Raw genomic sequence first — 18,823 nt, 5'->3', positions numbered from 1 at the left:
GAATGACAGGACACTCGTTTATGACACTTGATTCAACAGGAAGAACAGCTCGTTCCGCGCGTCATACGTCATTACACTATTTCTACGTCATTGCACATGCGCAGTACTCTCCAGTTTTGATTTTCAATCTGATTTTATAGTGTTTATATGTCCTCTCGATTGGATTACTAAAGGAATAAACCACCCCTTACAATCCAAATGAAAGTTGAATCAGATCTGGTCAATTCATTACGCTTGATGTGGTTACATCTTACATCTGACTTTTTTTGTTCCGATTGTGCTACTAGTCCGGTTACAATCAGATTATTAGGGTCCATGTAAACCCAGCTGGTGTTTATGAAATTCCACCAGATTGTCTGAAGTTGCTCTTTCTTTTTAGGACTGCGAGGATCCAAACCCACTGATCCGAGCTCTGGCTGTGCGTACAATGGGCTGTATTCGTGTGGATAAGATCACTGAGTACTTGTGCGAGCCTCTGCGAAAGTGTCTGAAGGATGAAGACCCCTATGTGAGGAAGACCGCCGCAGTGTGTGTGGCCAAACTTCATGACATCAACGCCCAGATGGTGGAGGACCAGGGCTTCCTGGATTCTCTTAGGGACCTGATCGCTGACTCCAACCCCATGGTTAGATACTTTTGATCTAGTTTCACTGAATGCATACCTCCATATTCACAGTATTTTACTAATATCTGAATTTCTCATAGGTTGTGGCAAATGCAGTTGCTGCTCTGTCTGAGATCAGCGAGTCTCACCCCAACAGCAACCTTCTGGACCTGAATCCCCAGAACATCAATAAGCTCCTGACGGCCCTCAACGAGTGCACTGAGTGGGGCCAGATCTTCATCCTGGACTGCCTCTCCAACTACAACCCCAAAGACGAGCGTGAGGCCCAGAGGTGAGGGAATAATGATTCTCTTAGGTTTCTTTATCTCTATAGGTATATGGAGATAAAGGTGAGAGATGAAGTTTCCAAAAAAAAAAAATTGTTTGTAGGGCTGCAAAATGTGGCCAAAATTGTGTGGTTATAGCCAAGCAATATGACTATTAGATAATAATTATAATTATTAATAAAAAATATAAAATATGAAATTACTATTGTAATACTTCACTGTAAAATAAAAATATATAATATATTTTTTATTTTAGAAAAATATAATAATAATAATTGTAATTTTATTTACCAGTCAAGGCATAAAATTACAATATTGATATTCATGATTGTCTTAAATGTCGCATTAATTTTCCAACGTTAAACCATCTAACTTATTTGTACTTTTAATTTTAAGCCCTAAAAACCCCAAAATGAAAATTCTTTCATCATTTACTCATCCTCAAGTTGTTCCAAACCTGTATGAATTTCTTTCTTCTGCTGGACACAAAAGAATGTCGATGTTTTGAAGAATGTCGATAACCAAAAAGTCAATGGGGTCCATGAACTGTTTGGTTACGGACATTCTTCAAAATATTCCCAAATGCATTTGAAAGCGACCCAAACTCAGAATTTAGTAATTTGATAGATGATAAATGTTAGTAATTTGAAGTGTTTTAAATAAATCATAATGAGGTGATTTCCTGGACATGTTTTAAATTAAAGGGTTACATTACATTATTGTTACATTATAATTACATTATTTTCATTTTTGGGTGAACTAACCCTTTAAGACAGGAATAGACCTTAATCTAGAATAGTTAATCATGGCTAAGGTTAATTGGCAAACACAGATTAAGTACAAATTACTAAAACCTAGACTATGGAGTCCTGAATTTAAATAAACAAGATTCATTTAAAACCAACTGTGCTAATCTGAATTAGCACGACTGAGGTTGCCTATAAAACAAGCCACAATTTAGTTCTGGAGTAGCTATAGTCTTCCTCCAGGAAATCAGTTTATTAAAATCTGGACTAGACTAAATGCAGAGAAAGCTGATTTTTGTTAATCTGTTTTAAATGGCCATGTAAATCTAGGACTAGGTTTAATCTCTGTATGAGATGAGATCTGTCTCATATAAGAACATAAAAATGAATATGAAAAATAACTGAAAAGGAATTATTTAAATTAAAAATGAATTAAAACTAATGTGTGCCAAGTGCATAGTTGGATAATGTACAGGTAGACCTTTTCCCACCAGTTTAGATGTGAGTGTGGCAGCTAACATCTGACATCATCTGAAATCTGGTTTCTTTAAAGGTCTGGAGCAGTTAATTAGACAACAGACAAGATTTCTTTCTCTCCTTTTAGTATGATTTTGCATTTTTTTTAAAAACTGAAGTGGATTAGAGGCTGTAAAAACCTGTGTTGTGTGCTCTGACAGGGTCAGTTCAGGCATGTCAGAGCAATTTTCTAGCTGGTAAATGTCAACAACTGATGTACTTGGATTGTCAATTGAAGAAGGTTAATTATATACACCAGGCATATGATAACATTTATCTTTTATTTTTAGTTTGAGAATAGAACAGCAATACAATGAATTAGTACTGCTTTAGAGTGAGTTGTATGTTACTATTAATTTCATTTCCTCGCAGGTCTATTTTAAGATGATATATGACATTTTATTCACATGGTATTTATTAAGAGTTAAGAGATAAACCTCTGAGAGGAAATAGAGGCTTGCTTTTTCTATTTAGGTCTAACACTTCATTGATTTAGTTCATAGAATTCATATGTAAAAGGTCATGCAAAGTATGACCTTATGAATTGCTGCATAGATTTCACAAGATTTTCATAGGAAGTTCAAACAGTTTTTTCCAGATTTGGTTTTTAAAGGTGCAGTGTGTAATATTCATGAGGATCTATTGACAGAAATGCAATATAATATACATGACTGTTTTCAGTAGTGTATAAACACCTTACATAATGAACCGTTATGTTTTTATTACCTTAGAATGAACCATTTCAAACTACACACACCGCGGGTCCCCTTACAGTGAAGTCGCCATTTTGCGGCGTCATATTTCTACAGTAGCTCTAAACGGCCAAACTGCTCTACAGAGCGCTAGCTACTCTCTGCTAGTCTCAGACGACAACATCTTTGTCCTTTGCTGGCCACCGTAGCTTCTCTATGTGCTTCGAAAGGGAGGGGTGAGCGGTGGGAGGTTACAATTCGCAACTCACTGCTAAAATTTACACATGTCACCTTTAATTCAGGGTTTGATATAGGGGGCGTTAACACGACACCATTGTCAGCTATAAATGGAAAACGTTTTATCTGTTTTGGCCGTTCATTTACATGACAGTGGTATTTTGGGGGCTTGAAAGCGCAAACTTTTGAAAATGGTTTTCAGAATGCAAGTTTTGCAAAACAAGACCATTACAGTCTCAGTGTAAACTGCAAAAAACGTGATTTTGTGAAAACGGTGGTGTCATGGGCATGCAATGTATTGTCTTTCATTCACGTTGTTTCTTTACAAAGTGACATCGCAAACTACTGGCCTGGCAGCCTAATACAGCTTTTTTTTGTTATTTTCGTGGATCCTTGTGAACAGGGATGATTTTGACTGCGCTGTCATCTGTACGCGAAAAACACAAAAGAAATACTTCGGTTTTTAGTACACAGTTGATGTGTAAACATAGCCTTAATCAAACCAAAGTATTTCAGTACGGCTGAAATAGCTTTGTGAAATGTGCAATTGTTCTACTACCAGCACAGGAATTAAATATATTTTGTGATTTCGGATAATATCAAATGAAAGTAACATAAAGACTAAATAAAGTAGGGCCCAGGATGGAACCTTGATGGACTACTCACACTTTATATTACTTTTTGCTGTGTATTACCCACTAAGAAAAACATACTAATGTGTACGAGGAATATTTAAATTGTTAATGATGAATTTTATAATCAACCTATTGCAAATACAAAATTGTAAAACCTCTATTCAAGAGTACCAGGATTAATACAGATGAAAAACGTATCAAGCATAACTCCCTCTTCCTGTCTCTCTTAGTATCTGTGAGCGTGTGACTCCTCGTCTCTCTCATGCTAACTCGGCTGTGGTGCTGTCTGCGGTGAAGGTACTGATGAAGTTTCTGGAGCTCCTGCCCAAAGACTCCGATTACTACAACACTCTTCTGAAGAAGCTCTCACCTCCCCTTGTCACGCTGTTGTCTGGGGAACCAGAGGTCCAATATGTGGCCCTCAGGAACATTAACCTTATTGTGCAGAAACGGTTAGACTGCTGTCCTTATTTTTCAGTGCTTTTTGTTTTCTGATGCACTAGTTTAAGAGTTTGTAATGTGCTAATCACTCAAGTCTCTGACTAAATGCTGTCGCTAGATGGCAGTATCGTCCATTTGTCTTTTTGCTTGGCAATTCTGAATGTTTTGACTGAGACTAAGACAGTGATCTCTCTACCTGCAGGCCTGAGATCTTGAAGCAAGAGATCAAAGTGTTCTTTGTCAAGTACAATGACCCCATCTACGTCAAGCTGGAGAAACTGGACATTATGATCCGCCTGGCCTCTCATGCCAACATTGCCCAGGTATTTCAAAAGATGTATAATTATTAGCTTTCAAGTCAGTATGTTTTACTTATCCTATCCTGTTCTAAGAAACTGTGTATTCAACAAGAAAACTGTGTAGAGCACATCATTATTATCTGTTATAGTCTGAAATAAGAGACACAACTTGTAGTCAGTCTCATTTCTCATTTGTAGGCAGAGGCAGTCAGCTTATCCAAGGCCTTAAAAGTTCAAATAATAGAGCTTATTCTGCAACTAATTAAAGCTGAATTAATTACATCATTATTTTCAATTATTTTCACTGTCATTTATGTAAATGTAGAGATCACACTCTCACTTTCACAGATCCTAAATCACACAGTCCTTCACAATTTCCTGTGATGCTAGCGAAAAAATTTAGCATTCCCCTGAGATGTAGATTTTAATAACTGGGAAATGTATCAGCACATTACTTCAAATTAAAAAGTACATGTTCAGCTGAATGTTACATAAAACTATAATATTGAATATGAGATGGTGGTCCAGTGGGTTAAACCATGGAACTGATATGCAGAAGGTTGCTGGTTCGATCCCAGCGGTCACCACCAGTGTGTCCTTGAGCCAGGCACTTTACTCCATGTTGCTCCAGGGGGATTGTCCCTGTGATAAGTCGCTTTGGATAAAAGTGTCTGCCAAATGCATAAATATAAATATATAATATTAATTGATGTGCAAATGGGCTGCTGTTTAACTAAAACACATGCTTAAGCTTATTGAGCTCTGAGCCGCCTGGCATAAAATGACAGCTGTGATTACACTGCATCTGACAACTAATTGCTTTGTCGCATTCCGTTGTAATACATTTTATCTTTGTTATATTTGTGTTACGTCCAGGGCTTGACATTAACTTTTTTGCTCACCAGCCACTGTGGCAAGTGGTTTTCCAAAGTTACTAGCCACTCAGCATTTTCACTGGCCACAATTTTGACATAACTACCATATATATATTTTTATAATTAATTATAATTAATTTGTTACATTTATAAAGCGCTTTTCTAGGCACTCAAAGCGCTTTACATATAGAAGGGGGAATCTCCTCAACCACCACCAATGTGCAGCATCCACCTGGATGATGTGACGGCAGCCATATTGCGCCAGAACGCCCACCACACACCAGCTGATTGGTGGAGAGGAGACAGAGTGATGAAGCCAATCAGTAGGGGATGATTAGGAGGCCATGATGGAGAGGGGCCAATGGGCAATTTTGGCCAGGATGCTGGGGTTACACCCCTACTCTTTATCAAAGGACATCCTGGGATTTTTAATGACCACAGAGAGTCAGGACCTCGGTTTAACGTCTCATCCGAAGGACGGTGCTTGTTACAGTATAGTGTCCCAATCACTATACTGGGGTGTTAGGACCCACACAGACCACAGGGTGAGCACCCCCTGCTGGCCTCACTAACACCTCTACCAGCAGCTACCTGGTTTTCCCAGTTGGTCTCCCATCCAGGTACTAACCAGGCTCAGCCCTGCTTAGCTTCAGTGGGAAACCAGTCTTGGGCGTCAGGGTGATATGGCTGCTGGGTATTTTTAATATTATCTCATAATTTGGCAGCAGGTATATTATGCTGCTGTCACTTTAAGACCTGACACACGGATCCATTATACTATTACACAAGCGTTTTTCAGCTGTTTACGTTCACTTAAAACTTAAGACCTGCATTTTGAATTTTTTTTTGTGTGTATCTGACTGTTTAAGCGCAATAAGCAGGGAAAAATAACTCAATTTAGTACTGAGAGCCAGCGTTATGTGCGCAAGCACAAAATCTGCGGATCAAATTATGCATAATTTTTTGTGTCGACGGGTTTGTGTCGACTCGCTGTCGGAGAGATGAGAGAGAAAGAAAGAGCAGCTGGTATCATGTAACTATTCTGCAGATTATGAGTATCGGAAGCATTTCAGATATTTCAGTATTGATATGTATCGAAAAAACAATATTTTGTTTATCATTTCAGATGCCTTTTTAAAAGATTACAATTGGAAAATGTATATATTATATACATGGGTGTCGGAACCATTGTATGTGGGTGGGACAAGACCCACCCACTTTTTACGATCAATGATATTGGACCCACTCACTTTTATCGTCTCTTATTCAGCACATGTCTGTTAACCTACCCCCAACCGATAAACACTTATCACACTCATTTTATAACATTTTCTTAATTTTTATTGAAAATAAATGCCTTTCCAATCTGATATGAGATGGGAAATGGGAGTAGAGTGAGTTCGGCAAAAGGCGGATTCGAACCTCGGATCGATTTGTGTCAACTTGATGCCATGCGTCTTACCCCCACACTATTGCCGCTCTCGATACAGTGATTTCCGTAATTTTGTCTTGCCCAACCAGACGTTAAGCAAACAAGGCGGTATATTTGTACTTCATTTAAATGGCATCTACTCCAGTTAAATATTTCTGAGAGAGGACCCACCCACATTTTAAGCTTCCGACGCCCATGATTATATATAAAATTCAACCCACCAAAGTGGCTAGTGGGAGTGACTGCGTTACACGCCACTGCTGAAATCCACCCGCATTTGGCGGGTGGGTGGATGTTAATGTCAAGCCCTGATTACATCATTTAGCCTTTTCCACCATAAATATATGTATACTGTATATATGCACTGTATGACATTAACATCAGACTTTTCTCACACTTTTCCCCCTGAGCTTATAACCTTGTGAGTTATCGATTCCCTGTTCTTTCTCTTGTGGAGGGCATTCAGCCTTTCACACTCGGTTTCTATAGAAATCCCCTTAAAATGATGTTGATTTTTGTAGGTACTGGCTGAACTGAAGGAGTATGCCACTGAGGTGGATGTAGACTTTGTTCGGAAAGCCGTTCGAGCCATCGGCCGCTGTGCCATCAAAGTGGAGGTAATTCTTGCCTCGTTATTCATCCCTAAATGCCTACATTTTATTCTGTATTCCCTATAGAAATGTCTGATCAATCTCTGCAATCTAGCTTGCTTTTTTGAACATCAAAGTTCCTAATCCAAAATTCCTAAGTGCAAGCAATCTTTATAGATTTTTTATTTCATTGCATATTTTGTTCAAAGAGCTGTAGTGCCTTGATGAGTTTTATCATTGTCATTTGTAGCTGTGACTAAGTTTTCTCTCATCTCTGTGTGTACAGCAATCAGCTGAGCGTTGTGTTAGCACCCTGCTGGACCTCATCCAGACCAAAGTCAATTATGTTGTGCAAGAGGCCATTGTGGTCATCAGAGACATCTTCCGCAAATACCCCAACAAGTCAGTCCATAACTCTCATCTGCTCTATTTTTATTGGTACTTTTCAGTACAGAATGAAATCACAGTTTTTCTGGTCTCCTCCAGCACTTTCATTTTATTTTTTTCACTGAGCTTGTCACGACGCATCCTGGGATTTGTCTTGTCTGTAAAGAATACGTGCCTTAAAGGATGAGTTCACTTTAAAATGAAAATTTCCTGATAATTTACTCAACCCCATCTCATCCAAGATGTTCATGTCTTTCTTTCTTCAGTCGAAACGAAATGAAGTTTTTGAGGAAAACATTCCAGGATTGTTCTCCACATAATGGACTTCAATGGCAACCAAAATGTTGAAGGTCCAAATCAATGCAGTTTCAAAGGGCTTCAAAGGGTTTCAGAGGCTCTGCACGATCCCAGACGAGGAATAGGGTCTTATCTAGAAAAACCTCATTTTCCGGTCAAACCGGTCGTTTTCAAGAAAAAAAAAAAAATCCTTTATATTAGGGGTGTAACGGTACACGTATTCGTACTGAACCGTTTCGGTACAGGGCTTTTGATACGGTGCACGTGTGTACCGAACTGTTCCGAATGCAATCTTTAACCATTAACAGTCGGCTTGTTTTAAGCGCCGAACACACTTCAATCCGAGTTCCCACACAAACATATTAAGTATTCAGTCCATTTTATAACAAAATTCAAACGATAAATGCCGTTTTGATGCTCTTTAATGTGATGTGACTGATCACTGTATAGGCGCGTCAGTTCAAGTGGCCACAGCGCGCGCGTGAACGCGATCATCTGTGAACGAGATAATCTCTTCCTAAAGAATAAACATGAATTAGTATCTTAAGGTATGTCGAGGATACATTACAACTTACTGAAATGTATCACATGTCATGTAATCACTCAATCAGTGTCTCAACAGTGGAAAGACGTGCCGTAAACAATGTCACGTAGCATCACATTTATCTCAGAATTCATTCAGTGTCCACAGCTGTTAGTTCACTAGAGAGATGAACTCTTTCACTAAATATATATTATCCTATATATATTAATTATATTCTACTTAACCTGTTAGTGATGTCTTGATTATTTAATGTATGTTTAAATAAATCTGTTATGAAAATGACAGACACTGTGTATAAATGATTATATTTCAACAACGAATTGGAGAAAAAATATAATTTTAAAATTAGATTTAGAAGTTAATGCAAAAACTAGCTTATGTGAAGTTTACATGATTGCGTACAATATGTTATTTGAGTGTTAATTATTATATCTAAAAATAAATAGCAATTGAATTTAGGCGAATAGTTTTGGCTCTGTTGTTAACCTTTATAGCCTACTATGGTAATGTGCAAGTAAGGGCTTCCTATATAGCCTAGTTTACAGCATTATCGTTAAGAAATTTTTAGTTATAATTTAATTCATTTAAGGACAGACAAAAAAATTTCAGTAAACCACTGTTTTATAAAAATAAATAAAAAGCAATTTTTTAAAACTGCTGTACCGAACCCACAATGAACCACGACTTCAAAACCGAGGTATGTACCGAACCGTCAGTTTTGTGTACCGTTACACCCCTAATATATATACTTTTTGACCTAAATTGCTCATTTTGCATTGCTCTGCGATGTGCCATGCAATCACGTCGGAAAGGTCACGCCAAACGTAGGCGGAAGTACTGCCCCAAGTGAACGCGTGAGACCAATAAAAAAAACTAAAAAAACCTCCATCTCCAACTTCAAAATTGTCCGACATCGTTGTTTAACCTTTTTTTGCTAAAGGATGTTTGTATTAGTCTTCGCATGAGCGCTTTGTAAACACAGGGGCGGTACTTCTGCCTACGTCTGGCGTGACCTTTCCGACGTGTTTGGACAATCCGTGGTGTGTCGGATACTTTTTAACCTTTTCAATTTAGGTTAAAAAGTATATACATTTTTTATTTTAGAAAATGACCGATGGTTTTCGCTAGATTATTCCTCTTCCTATTCCTCAGCTGGGATCGTGCAGAGCTTCTGAAGCCCTCGGAAGCCCTTTGAAACGGCGTTGATTTGGACCTTCAAGATTTTGGTTGCCATTGAAGTTCATTGTGTGGAGAAAAATCCTGAAATGTTTTCCTCAAAAAACGTAATTTCTTTTCCACTGCAGAAAGAAAGACATGAACATTTTGGATGGCATGGGGGTGAGTAAATTATCAGGATATTTTCATTTTGAAGTGAACTAATCCACATCATAAAGTCACATCACGTTTATTTATATAGCACTTTATACAGTAGATTACTTAAAATCACACAGCTTTACCATATTAAACATGAAAAACGGTGTCAGTGTCTCGTTTCATCAGAAGTACAACTTTCTTCTGTAAAGCATTTTCTACTATAAAGTCTGACCTCGACGGACTGAACAGGAGAACTGAACCAGAAAAGACACACCTACCTATTACGTAATTGTCACGGACCAATGGTAGTACAAAGGTGTTTACTAGCTGTAGCGAACTTTTACGGAAAGTTTTGGCAAGCTGTTTCGAACTCCTGAAATACACTCCAAACGAAGTTTGTTTTGCCTGATTTTGTTCAAAATGACGTCACATCAGTTCATTCTTCGATTTCACTTGAGGTATATTGGGGCCTTTAGAATTAGACTAAAATGAGTTATCTCAGCATTATTAAATATCCTACCTTTTGGAACAGCCTCTATGTAAGAAGCCCACCTGTGATCCTTAAAATGCTGTGTACACAACTCACTAGGTTTTGGAACAGAGTATATATCAGTTTGTCTGTTAAAACAATAGGTTCATGTTGAATGAAAGAGAATGTAACTAATTGCCTGCTGAATCACCTCTCTGTTATCTGCACAGATATGAAAGCATAATTGCCACTCTGTGTGAAAACCTGGACTCTCTGGATGAGCCCGACGCTCGAGCAGCCATGATCTGGATTGTGGGCGAATATGCCGAGCGTATCGACAATGCTGATGAGCTCCTGGAGAGTTTCCTCGAGGGCTTCCATGATGAAAGCACTCAGGTTTGACATTGTTATTGATTTAGATTGTAATCAGGGGTGTATTCCAGAAAACAGGTTATGCTCAGAGTAAGCGGATAACCTCAATTTTCAGTTCCAAAACCTGAGATAGCTTTCAGGGTATGTAAGAAGCCATAGCATGGACGCGCTCGGTTGAGAATGTCTTTGTATGGTCACCGTTAACTCTGAGTTTCATACTCCGGGTTGGCTGAACTTACTCCGGACCGCGGTTTTGGCACCTGCATACCTTAAGTAAGCAAATTTTAGGTTAACTAGAGTATATGTGATGGTAAGTTAAGCTTGTTTTCTGGAAACCCCCCCCCCAGGGGCCTGTACCATGATGGTAGATTAACAAACTCAGGGTTACAGGATTAGTTTCGAGTTGACAAAACCAAACCAATCTATTCAGGCTTTGTTGGTCCCATGATGCTGATCATCAACTTTCTCTGTCAACTCAGGCTTTGATCCTGAGTTTAGGAGTTTAGCTGTGACATCAGGAGTGAACAGCCAATCACAGGCTGTGGATCAGTGAAACTGAGATTCACTTCTTGCGGGAGAAGCAGTGTGATTCACTTCACTCATATACATGATTGAAAAATATTAAGAATTTAAACAAATTTACACAGAAGAAAAGAGCTGTCGAGGACAACTTTAAGAAAAATCTTATACGTCAATGCAAGTAAAAGTTATGAAGTTAGTTTAGTTGATATATAGAGAGAATTGAACATTTATGCTCACATGTAATTTTTTATAGATTTAGTTATTGAATTTAAAGCTTATTTGTATGACCTTTATATAGGCTATTTAGTTTAATATTAACAAAATGCATATTAATGATTGATTTACTCAAATGATACATGTGTGATTGATTAAGGGTATAATAATTACATAAATTATATTTAAATAATTCAAAATTATTATTATTTTAAATAAGCATTGTTAAAAGCCAGAGGCTTAAGTCTTTAATAGCCATTAGCTAGTGACCTTTAATTTGGAGTAGAAACAGAAGGAGTGTCTTTATTGCATCAGAGGTGTGTCACTTTGCTCACAGCTGATTGGTCCAATTTCAGTTTGAGATCTCTTATCCAGAACATAACCTGCTGTGGAGCGTACGTTACTATGGAGATGAACACTGCTAAAAGCCAAACCACGTTAATGGTACCTAAAACCCAGGATTGGCACAAACTAAGCTTAAACATATCTGGCTAGCTAGCTAAACTGGCTTCATGGTATAGGCCCCAGGTCAATGTGTGTTTGTGTGTGTGTTTTGTTTTGTGCTTTGTTTTGCTTAGTTTCGTTTAGATTTTTGTTTTGTTTACAGTTATAGTAAATAGTTTCTTTCAAAGCAGGGACTTCACCTGATTCAGTATCCACTGCATTGTTGCTTTCAGGTCCAGTTGACTCTCCTGACAGCCATAGTGAAGCTGTTCCTGAAGAAGCCTTCAGAGACTCAAGAGCTGGTTCAGCAAGTGCTCAGTCTGGCCACTCAGGTGAGATGTGCTTGAGCATTACAAACCATAGTGTTACACTACAACTAGTGGTGCTCCGATCAGGATTTTTGGGGCCGATCACCTGTTTCCGATCACTGGAAGAAGTATTGGCTGATATGATAACAGATACCAATCACCAATTTATAGGCTTGTTATACTACCAGTTATGAGGGACAATACTGGTATGAAGTTTTATACTGGTTTAAAGGTTCACTATGTAAAATAAATTCTGTAAAATATCCAAAAATCACTAGGCCAGTGTAATGTATTTTGTTCAGTTGAGTACTTTCAATATGCCAAATGTTTCCAGTTATTTGTAAATCGTGAGAAAATTGCCATTTTAACCAAGGAACCGGAACGTGTGAGGGAGTCGCCTGTCAATTGCGTCATATCTGCGCTACCCTCGGTTTCCGGTTTTATTTTATGAAAAGAAAAGCTTTTCACTTACTGCAGTGTGCCATAGCAGCCGCCGAGCGACCTCACAGAATAACACACTCAGATGTATCTAATATGATAAACAGAGCTGCGTTACCTCATACTCATGACCTCATACTCATGACCTCATACTCATGACCGGAAATGTGGAAGTGGCGCCGGCAACTGTGGCATAATAAAAGTCCAGCCTGCGACTATGTCATAATAACAGTACCGCTGCCCGCGAGGCGTGTGTTGCGCTCTTCTTATTAACAATCGCTCCAGCGGCCTTGCTCAGCTCCCACAACACTCGCTCTGCTTCAGACTACAGTAACGATAATAATCGCATCCATGAACACGATTTCTGCCCGAGTCCTATCCCGATTCTTTTCGACCGGCTGTGAGCTGAAGACCACATGTCCCAAGATTCTGCGCTCAAACGTGGCGTCATCAAACTACGCCTTTGTTTTGAATAGGCGACCTCTAGTGGACGGAAAAGTTACATAGTGTAGCTTTAAATGGGAAACAAAAAATTACTTGACAAAAAGAGATCACATATCTTAACACCACATAATATAAATTCAGTTAACAAATGTTTGTGCTGGGTATATCAGAGTAAGATACATGCTTTTTTATCTATTTATAATGAAAGACAATTGAAAACTTATACTCATTGCATATAACACTGTATCGGCATCAGCACACATTAGCATTTCACATCATCACAAATATCACATCACAGAGTCGCATCTCAGAAGGAGCTCAGCGTCTGGCTGACAGTGTCACATTTCCTCTCCTTTCAACCTGGTCTTGTTCTCCATCTCAGGACTCTGATAACCCTGACTTGCGTGATCGTGGCTACATCTACTGGCGTCTGCTGTCCACCGACCCTGTGACGGCTAAAGAGGTCGTGCTGTCTGAGAAGCCTCTGATCTCAGAGGAGACGGACCTGATTGAGCCCACCCTGTTGGACGAGCTCATCTGCCACATCGGCTCGCTGGCCTCAGTCTACCACAAACCCCCCAATGCCTTTGTGGAAGGAAGCCACGGAATTCACCGCAAACATCTGCCCATCCAGCACGGCAGGTACTAAGACGGCTAAAACAAGATCTAGCTAAACCTCTTAAATATTTAATTGGCTGTCTAGAAATTGCTCTATGTAAGTGTGAGCTCTGTAATATGGTTTAAAACGTATTTGGACCAGATTTACTAACAGATTGCACAAGCACAAACCCTCTTTTGGCTTTAAACAACTACTGTCGGTATTTACTAAAGACACACAGTGACAAATTAGTGATGGAGGCATGGGGATCGCTGACCTTATTGCATATGCACTCCTACAGTTTCCCTTTCATATGCAAAATTTATGGGAGGAATTTTTAAATCATGCAACGTGATTTATTGTTTGAGGTAGTCAGTTTACTGGTATTTGCGCCATTGTTTAATGCCTAGTCTTGCATAGCTAGACCTTCAGAATGACGGCAGAAGGTCTGGACTCCATTGCAACTTTCATTGGCCAAGCGCCACCCAGGAGGCCGTCTGACTGATATGTAAAGCAACCAATCACAGTTAGTTTTGTTCTGGGTCATGTTTAAGGGCATGCAAATGTAAAGTCGGTATCCCTTTGATAACAGACTGGTGTGCATCTAATAAATGATTAATTCAAGAATGTTGTGCAAGTTTACTGCAACAGTGGTGCCACAAACTTCACATCCTTTTCCAGTGTTTAGCTGATCCTGATAAGCGCTCATTGTCACAGTTGTGAACACCACGTATTTCTTCTTCCATTAGGGGGTTTGGCTTTGTTTCCAGACAGACCGTTAAAGAATCCTGTCAAATTCAATCAGATGACCACTTTGAAACTCATGAAGTGTTTCCCATTTTCTGTGCCTTAAGGCCGGAACACACCAAGCCGAAGGTTGGCTGTCTGGCTGTTTTTGAGCGATGGTCGACTTAGTTTTTTCGGTGTGTTCTGCACCATTGGCTCTAGTCAGATTCAGCATGTAGAATCGGTGTAGGGCTGTCGGTGTGAGAGAGAGAACTCTGATTGGTTGTTCATCTTAGCAAACGAGTCAATACACAAGAAGCGAAAAGCGATAGCGAGCAGAAGTCAAGACGATACAGACAGAAGGCTGCTATAGTTTTACGTCATGTGAAGAAAGTGATCAACGTGATTTATATTCAAAATGTTAAGCAAGCACTGCTGTTTACGGTTTGTATATTCTGCAGTCCTAGTTTTGGTTTCTGTTTTTGAATGACGAAAATAGACTATTGATACCTGCTGATATAGACAGATATTTACTTACAGGCAAGCACGGAGCGTACATGCTAGTTGACATTCGCCTTTAGTCCTTTTGGTGTGTTCAAGCGTAGTTTTTGGCCAAGATGCAGCCGAGGCGACAACACAGTCAGTTTCATCACCGCTAGTTCTTTGATGTCGGCTTGGTGTGTCCCATCACAACGGTCTGTGGGCGTGACGCCTGAGGCTGAGACTATTTATCACCTAAAAAAAAGCATTTAGTGCTTGACATGGCTGGGATAGTTGCTGTAGGAGGAGGAACCGCAGAGAACAGAGAGCGCATGGTAAAAGGGAAATAATTTTCACCACTCATATTCATTTATTTAGAATGCCAGGGGAAGATGCTATCTAAACTTATCATTTTGCCAAGCCACATTATTTTTAATAACCCCCTGTGTTAGTAGACTACCCGCACCTGATTATCATCGGCTGGTTTGCGACCCTGTGCTAATTTGCACTGCTCTTGGTAGATTGTGTCGGTCATAAATGGAAATGAGCTACTGTGTCTTTGTTCTTTAATGCGTGCATTATCAGTAGATCAACCGCAGAACTTTTTATGGGATTACGGATCATGCTTATTGGCCCTATTTAGTAAATCTGGCCCATAATCTAATAATTACAAACCACTCAAAATCACAAAGTCATGGTAAGTCATTGTCCAAAAGGTCTGGGATCCCTGTTATTTGTTTTATTTCTGAATCAGTCTCAGTCCAGTAATACAATGGGGGACTCATCGAAAGTAGTGGCACACAGAACCCACGTTGTCCTCTCATCAAACAATAAAACAAGGGCTTGTCGTCCCATCCTTTGTTCACTTAGTTTCACTTAGTGTTGCACATCTCAGTGTGTGTCATCATTCTTTTGCAGTATCGACACCGGGGAGAGTCCAGTCAGTACCGGCCCGGCTGCTTCCATCGATCAACCCCAAGTTATTCCATCTCAGGGTGACCTCCTGGGAGACCTGCTTAATCTGGACCTTGGTCCCCCCGTCAACGTGCCCCAGGTGTCTTCCATGCAGATGGGCGCTGTGGATCTCCTTGGAGGTGGTCTTGACAGTTTGGTGCGTGTTCTTGAATTATAATTATATGTTTTGTTGGTGGTTTTAATTTTATGATCTTAATGTCCACCAACCCTTAAAACAATTTACAGTGATGACCATATTTTCCATCAGAGTACCATGGGTACAAATTACTACAGTAAAACTGCACTGCAAAAATCAGCTTATTATTCAGTATTGTTCCAGTAAATATATAAACAGCCTTAAAACATGAAACATTTACCTAGCCAAAATTTGTAAGATTTTTTTTTAATAAATATATATTTAATTAAGTTTATTTTTCTTAACTCAAAGGCAGTTTTTTGTGTTTTAAGCTTAAAACCCCTTTTTATAGGGAAAATGAGAAGTATAAATTCTGTCATCATAAAAAGACATTAAACAATGAAGGAGATGCCATATTAATTGTTTATGATTTTACAGTACTATCACCTGTACTGTAGTAACTGGTATTTTAGCAGAAACTATGAAAACTTACTTGTGAATAGGAAGTGCTAATTTTTTTGACAAATCAATGGAAATGCTCAAATCATGATTGGTACATCACTAGTTATTCATGGACGATTCCGATTACAAGCAAATTTGCTGAATTTTTTCCCCCATTGTTTTAGCAAATTAATTTTTTGTTTATTTGCTCTACAACAGGCCAACTGGCAAACAAAGAATATCTGTAGCCATTTGAAATTAGAGGCAACCACTGAATCTATTCAAGATGATACACACATGTAGCATGAGCAGTTTTGATTTGAATTATATTGTATCATTTCAGGATTTAAAACAAAAACAGAACGGTCTGACTTTAGATTTGTGAAATTATGCTACATAAGAGAATTATGCTACATCACAGTGGAGGAGGGGCGGGACAAATACAACACCGACCAACCGCCACATTCTGCTTGGACAACGTCAACAGATGACAACAAGCAGTATAATGGAACAATATAATTTAAAACAAGAGCCAGAGCAAATACTTTTCATTGAATCTGCATTTTTATATAGAATCAATAAGAAACAAACTTTCTGTGAAATTAGATACTAGTTACACTTTCGCGGATATTCTGTATCATAACAAGCCAAGAGTCTCAACTGAAAAAATGTTGCCAAAACTCTATCAAGCGCCCACAACGAGATGTTTTCAGCAGAGCGCCTAGCCCAGCTGGCTATAAACGCTTTGGGGGACACGCGGCCTTATGGAACAGCAGCAGTTTCTTTGGGTGCCGCTATACAAAAAGCAGCCCTGTGCTTGTAAACACAACCCCCACCCCCAATTCAATATGTTTTTCAAAATATATATTTCGAGCATCGCTATGTTTTTCTTCCTATATTCCGAGCATACTTTGTAATATTTCCTCACAAATTACATTTTGGGAAATGATTTCAATGCAGTTTGGAATAGAGATAAAAATAAAAACCTGCCGGTTCCAATTTATGGCTGGTCGACCGGTGCATCTCTAGTTTTTAGTCATTCAAATTCCATTAGTAAATCCATTTTAAGAGGTTTTGTAATTATATTCCTTTTAAGAGTGAGCTTAAAGGGTAACTCAACCCTAAACCAACTTTTTTTAGTTAATGATCTGTAATACTGGGGCTTTATTAATGCTGTTCATTGATTCGAGTAAATGTTTTAACATTTGAGTATAAAGTGTTTTAATTCTATAAAATATGGTGTAAAACCGCCAAAGTGCTGCCCTCTTAAGGTTGAACGGTGGCTACTGCAGTTGAATTTTCCTATTGGACGTTGTGGTACATTGTGACGTAGGATGGCACTTCCAACGGCTCACTATCCGCGCCCCTGACACGAGCTCACCACGCCCTCAGAAATGTTTTCCCCAATCACATGATGAGAACGGCTTCACTCCAGTATGAACTGTCATGTTACATGAAGTAGAAAAATTATGAATGAAACTGACTTGACACTTGCTTTAACATTGTAATGAAGAAAATACAGTTAAATAATGCAGCTGTCAGTACACGTCAGGCCTTTCTTGCGATATTATTGCCGCCCGTCATGTGTACAGATAATTTTCATACATGAGACACGCTTTCAAACCCTGACACGCAAGTGGTTGCCGCGGTAACGGACAACAATACCGTAACGTGCTGTCGTATATAGTATAACTTATTTGAGGAAATCTGTTTATAATAGGCTTTTAGGTCTTAACTTATTGGTCGTGCGCTGCTTATTGATTCAGTTAATTTGAATGAAAATACATCGTATGTATATCAGATATCTGATCTATTTTTAGTGGCATTCAGTTTAAGGATTTGACTGTTCATAGATTAGGTCAGTTCTCTTGCGCTGCTGCTTCACTGGCATCGTCGGCATCGGGAGTTAACACAGTTTGAGCCAGTGGCTCGCATTGATAAGGCTCTGGGTCTGTGTCCACAGACAATTCACCCTCTCCACTTCAGGTGAAGGTAGGAGAATGAGCGCTCAGTTGCAAAGCTGGTGTCACTCCAGTCATTCTCCATCTTTGCAACTCGCGAGTCAGACAGCTGTCAATCAATCCGTCACTGCGGGTCTCAGGGTCTCAGCCCCGCCCTCGGTTCGTCCCCTCTGTCTCCGCTGGGCTCTGCCCACTTTTCCAGCATTTTTCAAAAATTGCCAGTGGGTGGAGTTGAGCTCTGAGCTGGAGTTTAGTTATCCTTTAAATTTGCAAACATGTCCTCCGTGATGCCCATGCAGCTGTGACTAGACTAGAATGTCTAGGGTTTTTATTCAAGTTGACTAGTTTTCTGGTGGTGTGTGTTCAGGCTGGGCAGTGTGTTCACTGGTGCAGGTGCGGTTGAGGGGTTTCAGGGCACTCT

The 18,823-nt window shown here is 39.3% G+C and overlaps 1 protein-coding gene across 1 annotated transcript in view; it reads left to right on the top strand.

Moving 5' to 3' along the window:
• ap2b1 (adaptor related protein complex 2 subunit beta 1) overlaps positions 1 to 18,823 on the top strand; it is a 72,993-nt gene that overhangs the window by 6,674 nt on the left and 47,496 nt on the right. Inside the window, exons 5-14 of the mRNA XM_079815977.1 lie at positions 380 to 625; positions 706 to 896; positions 3,948 to 4,169; positions 4,361 to 4,481; positions 7,286 to 7,381; positions 7,641 to 7,756; positions 10,596 to 10,761; positions 12,150 to 12,248; positions 13,489 to 13,748; positions 15,829 to 16,021. Of these exons, the coding sequence (XP_079672103.1) occupies positions 380 to 625; positions 706 to 896; positions 3,948 to 4,169; positions 4,361 to 4,481; positions 7,286 to 7,381; positions 7,641 to 7,756; positions 10,596 to 10,761; positions 12,150 to 12,248; positions 13,489 to 13,748; positions 15,829 to 16,021 (1,710 nt within the window). The remainder of the gene's footprint in view (positions 1 to 379; positions 626 to 705; positions 897 to 3,947; positions 4,170 to 4,360; positions 4,482 to 7,285; positions 7,382 to 7,640; positions 7,757 to 10,595; positions 10,762 to 12,149; positions 12,249 to 13,488; positions 13,749 to 15,828; positions 16,022 to 18,823) is intronic.

The sequence above is a fragment of the Gobio gobio genome (genome assembly GCF_949357685.1).
Source record: "Gobio gobio genome assembly, chromosome: 4".
NCBI classification, from domain to species: domain Eukaryota; kingdom Metazoa; phylum Chordata; class Actinopteri; order Cypriniformes; family Gobionidae; genus Gobio; species Gobio gobio.
The sequence above is the reverse complement of the archived record's forward strand: the minus strand, read 5'-3'. Positions and strand labels throughout refer to the sequence as shown.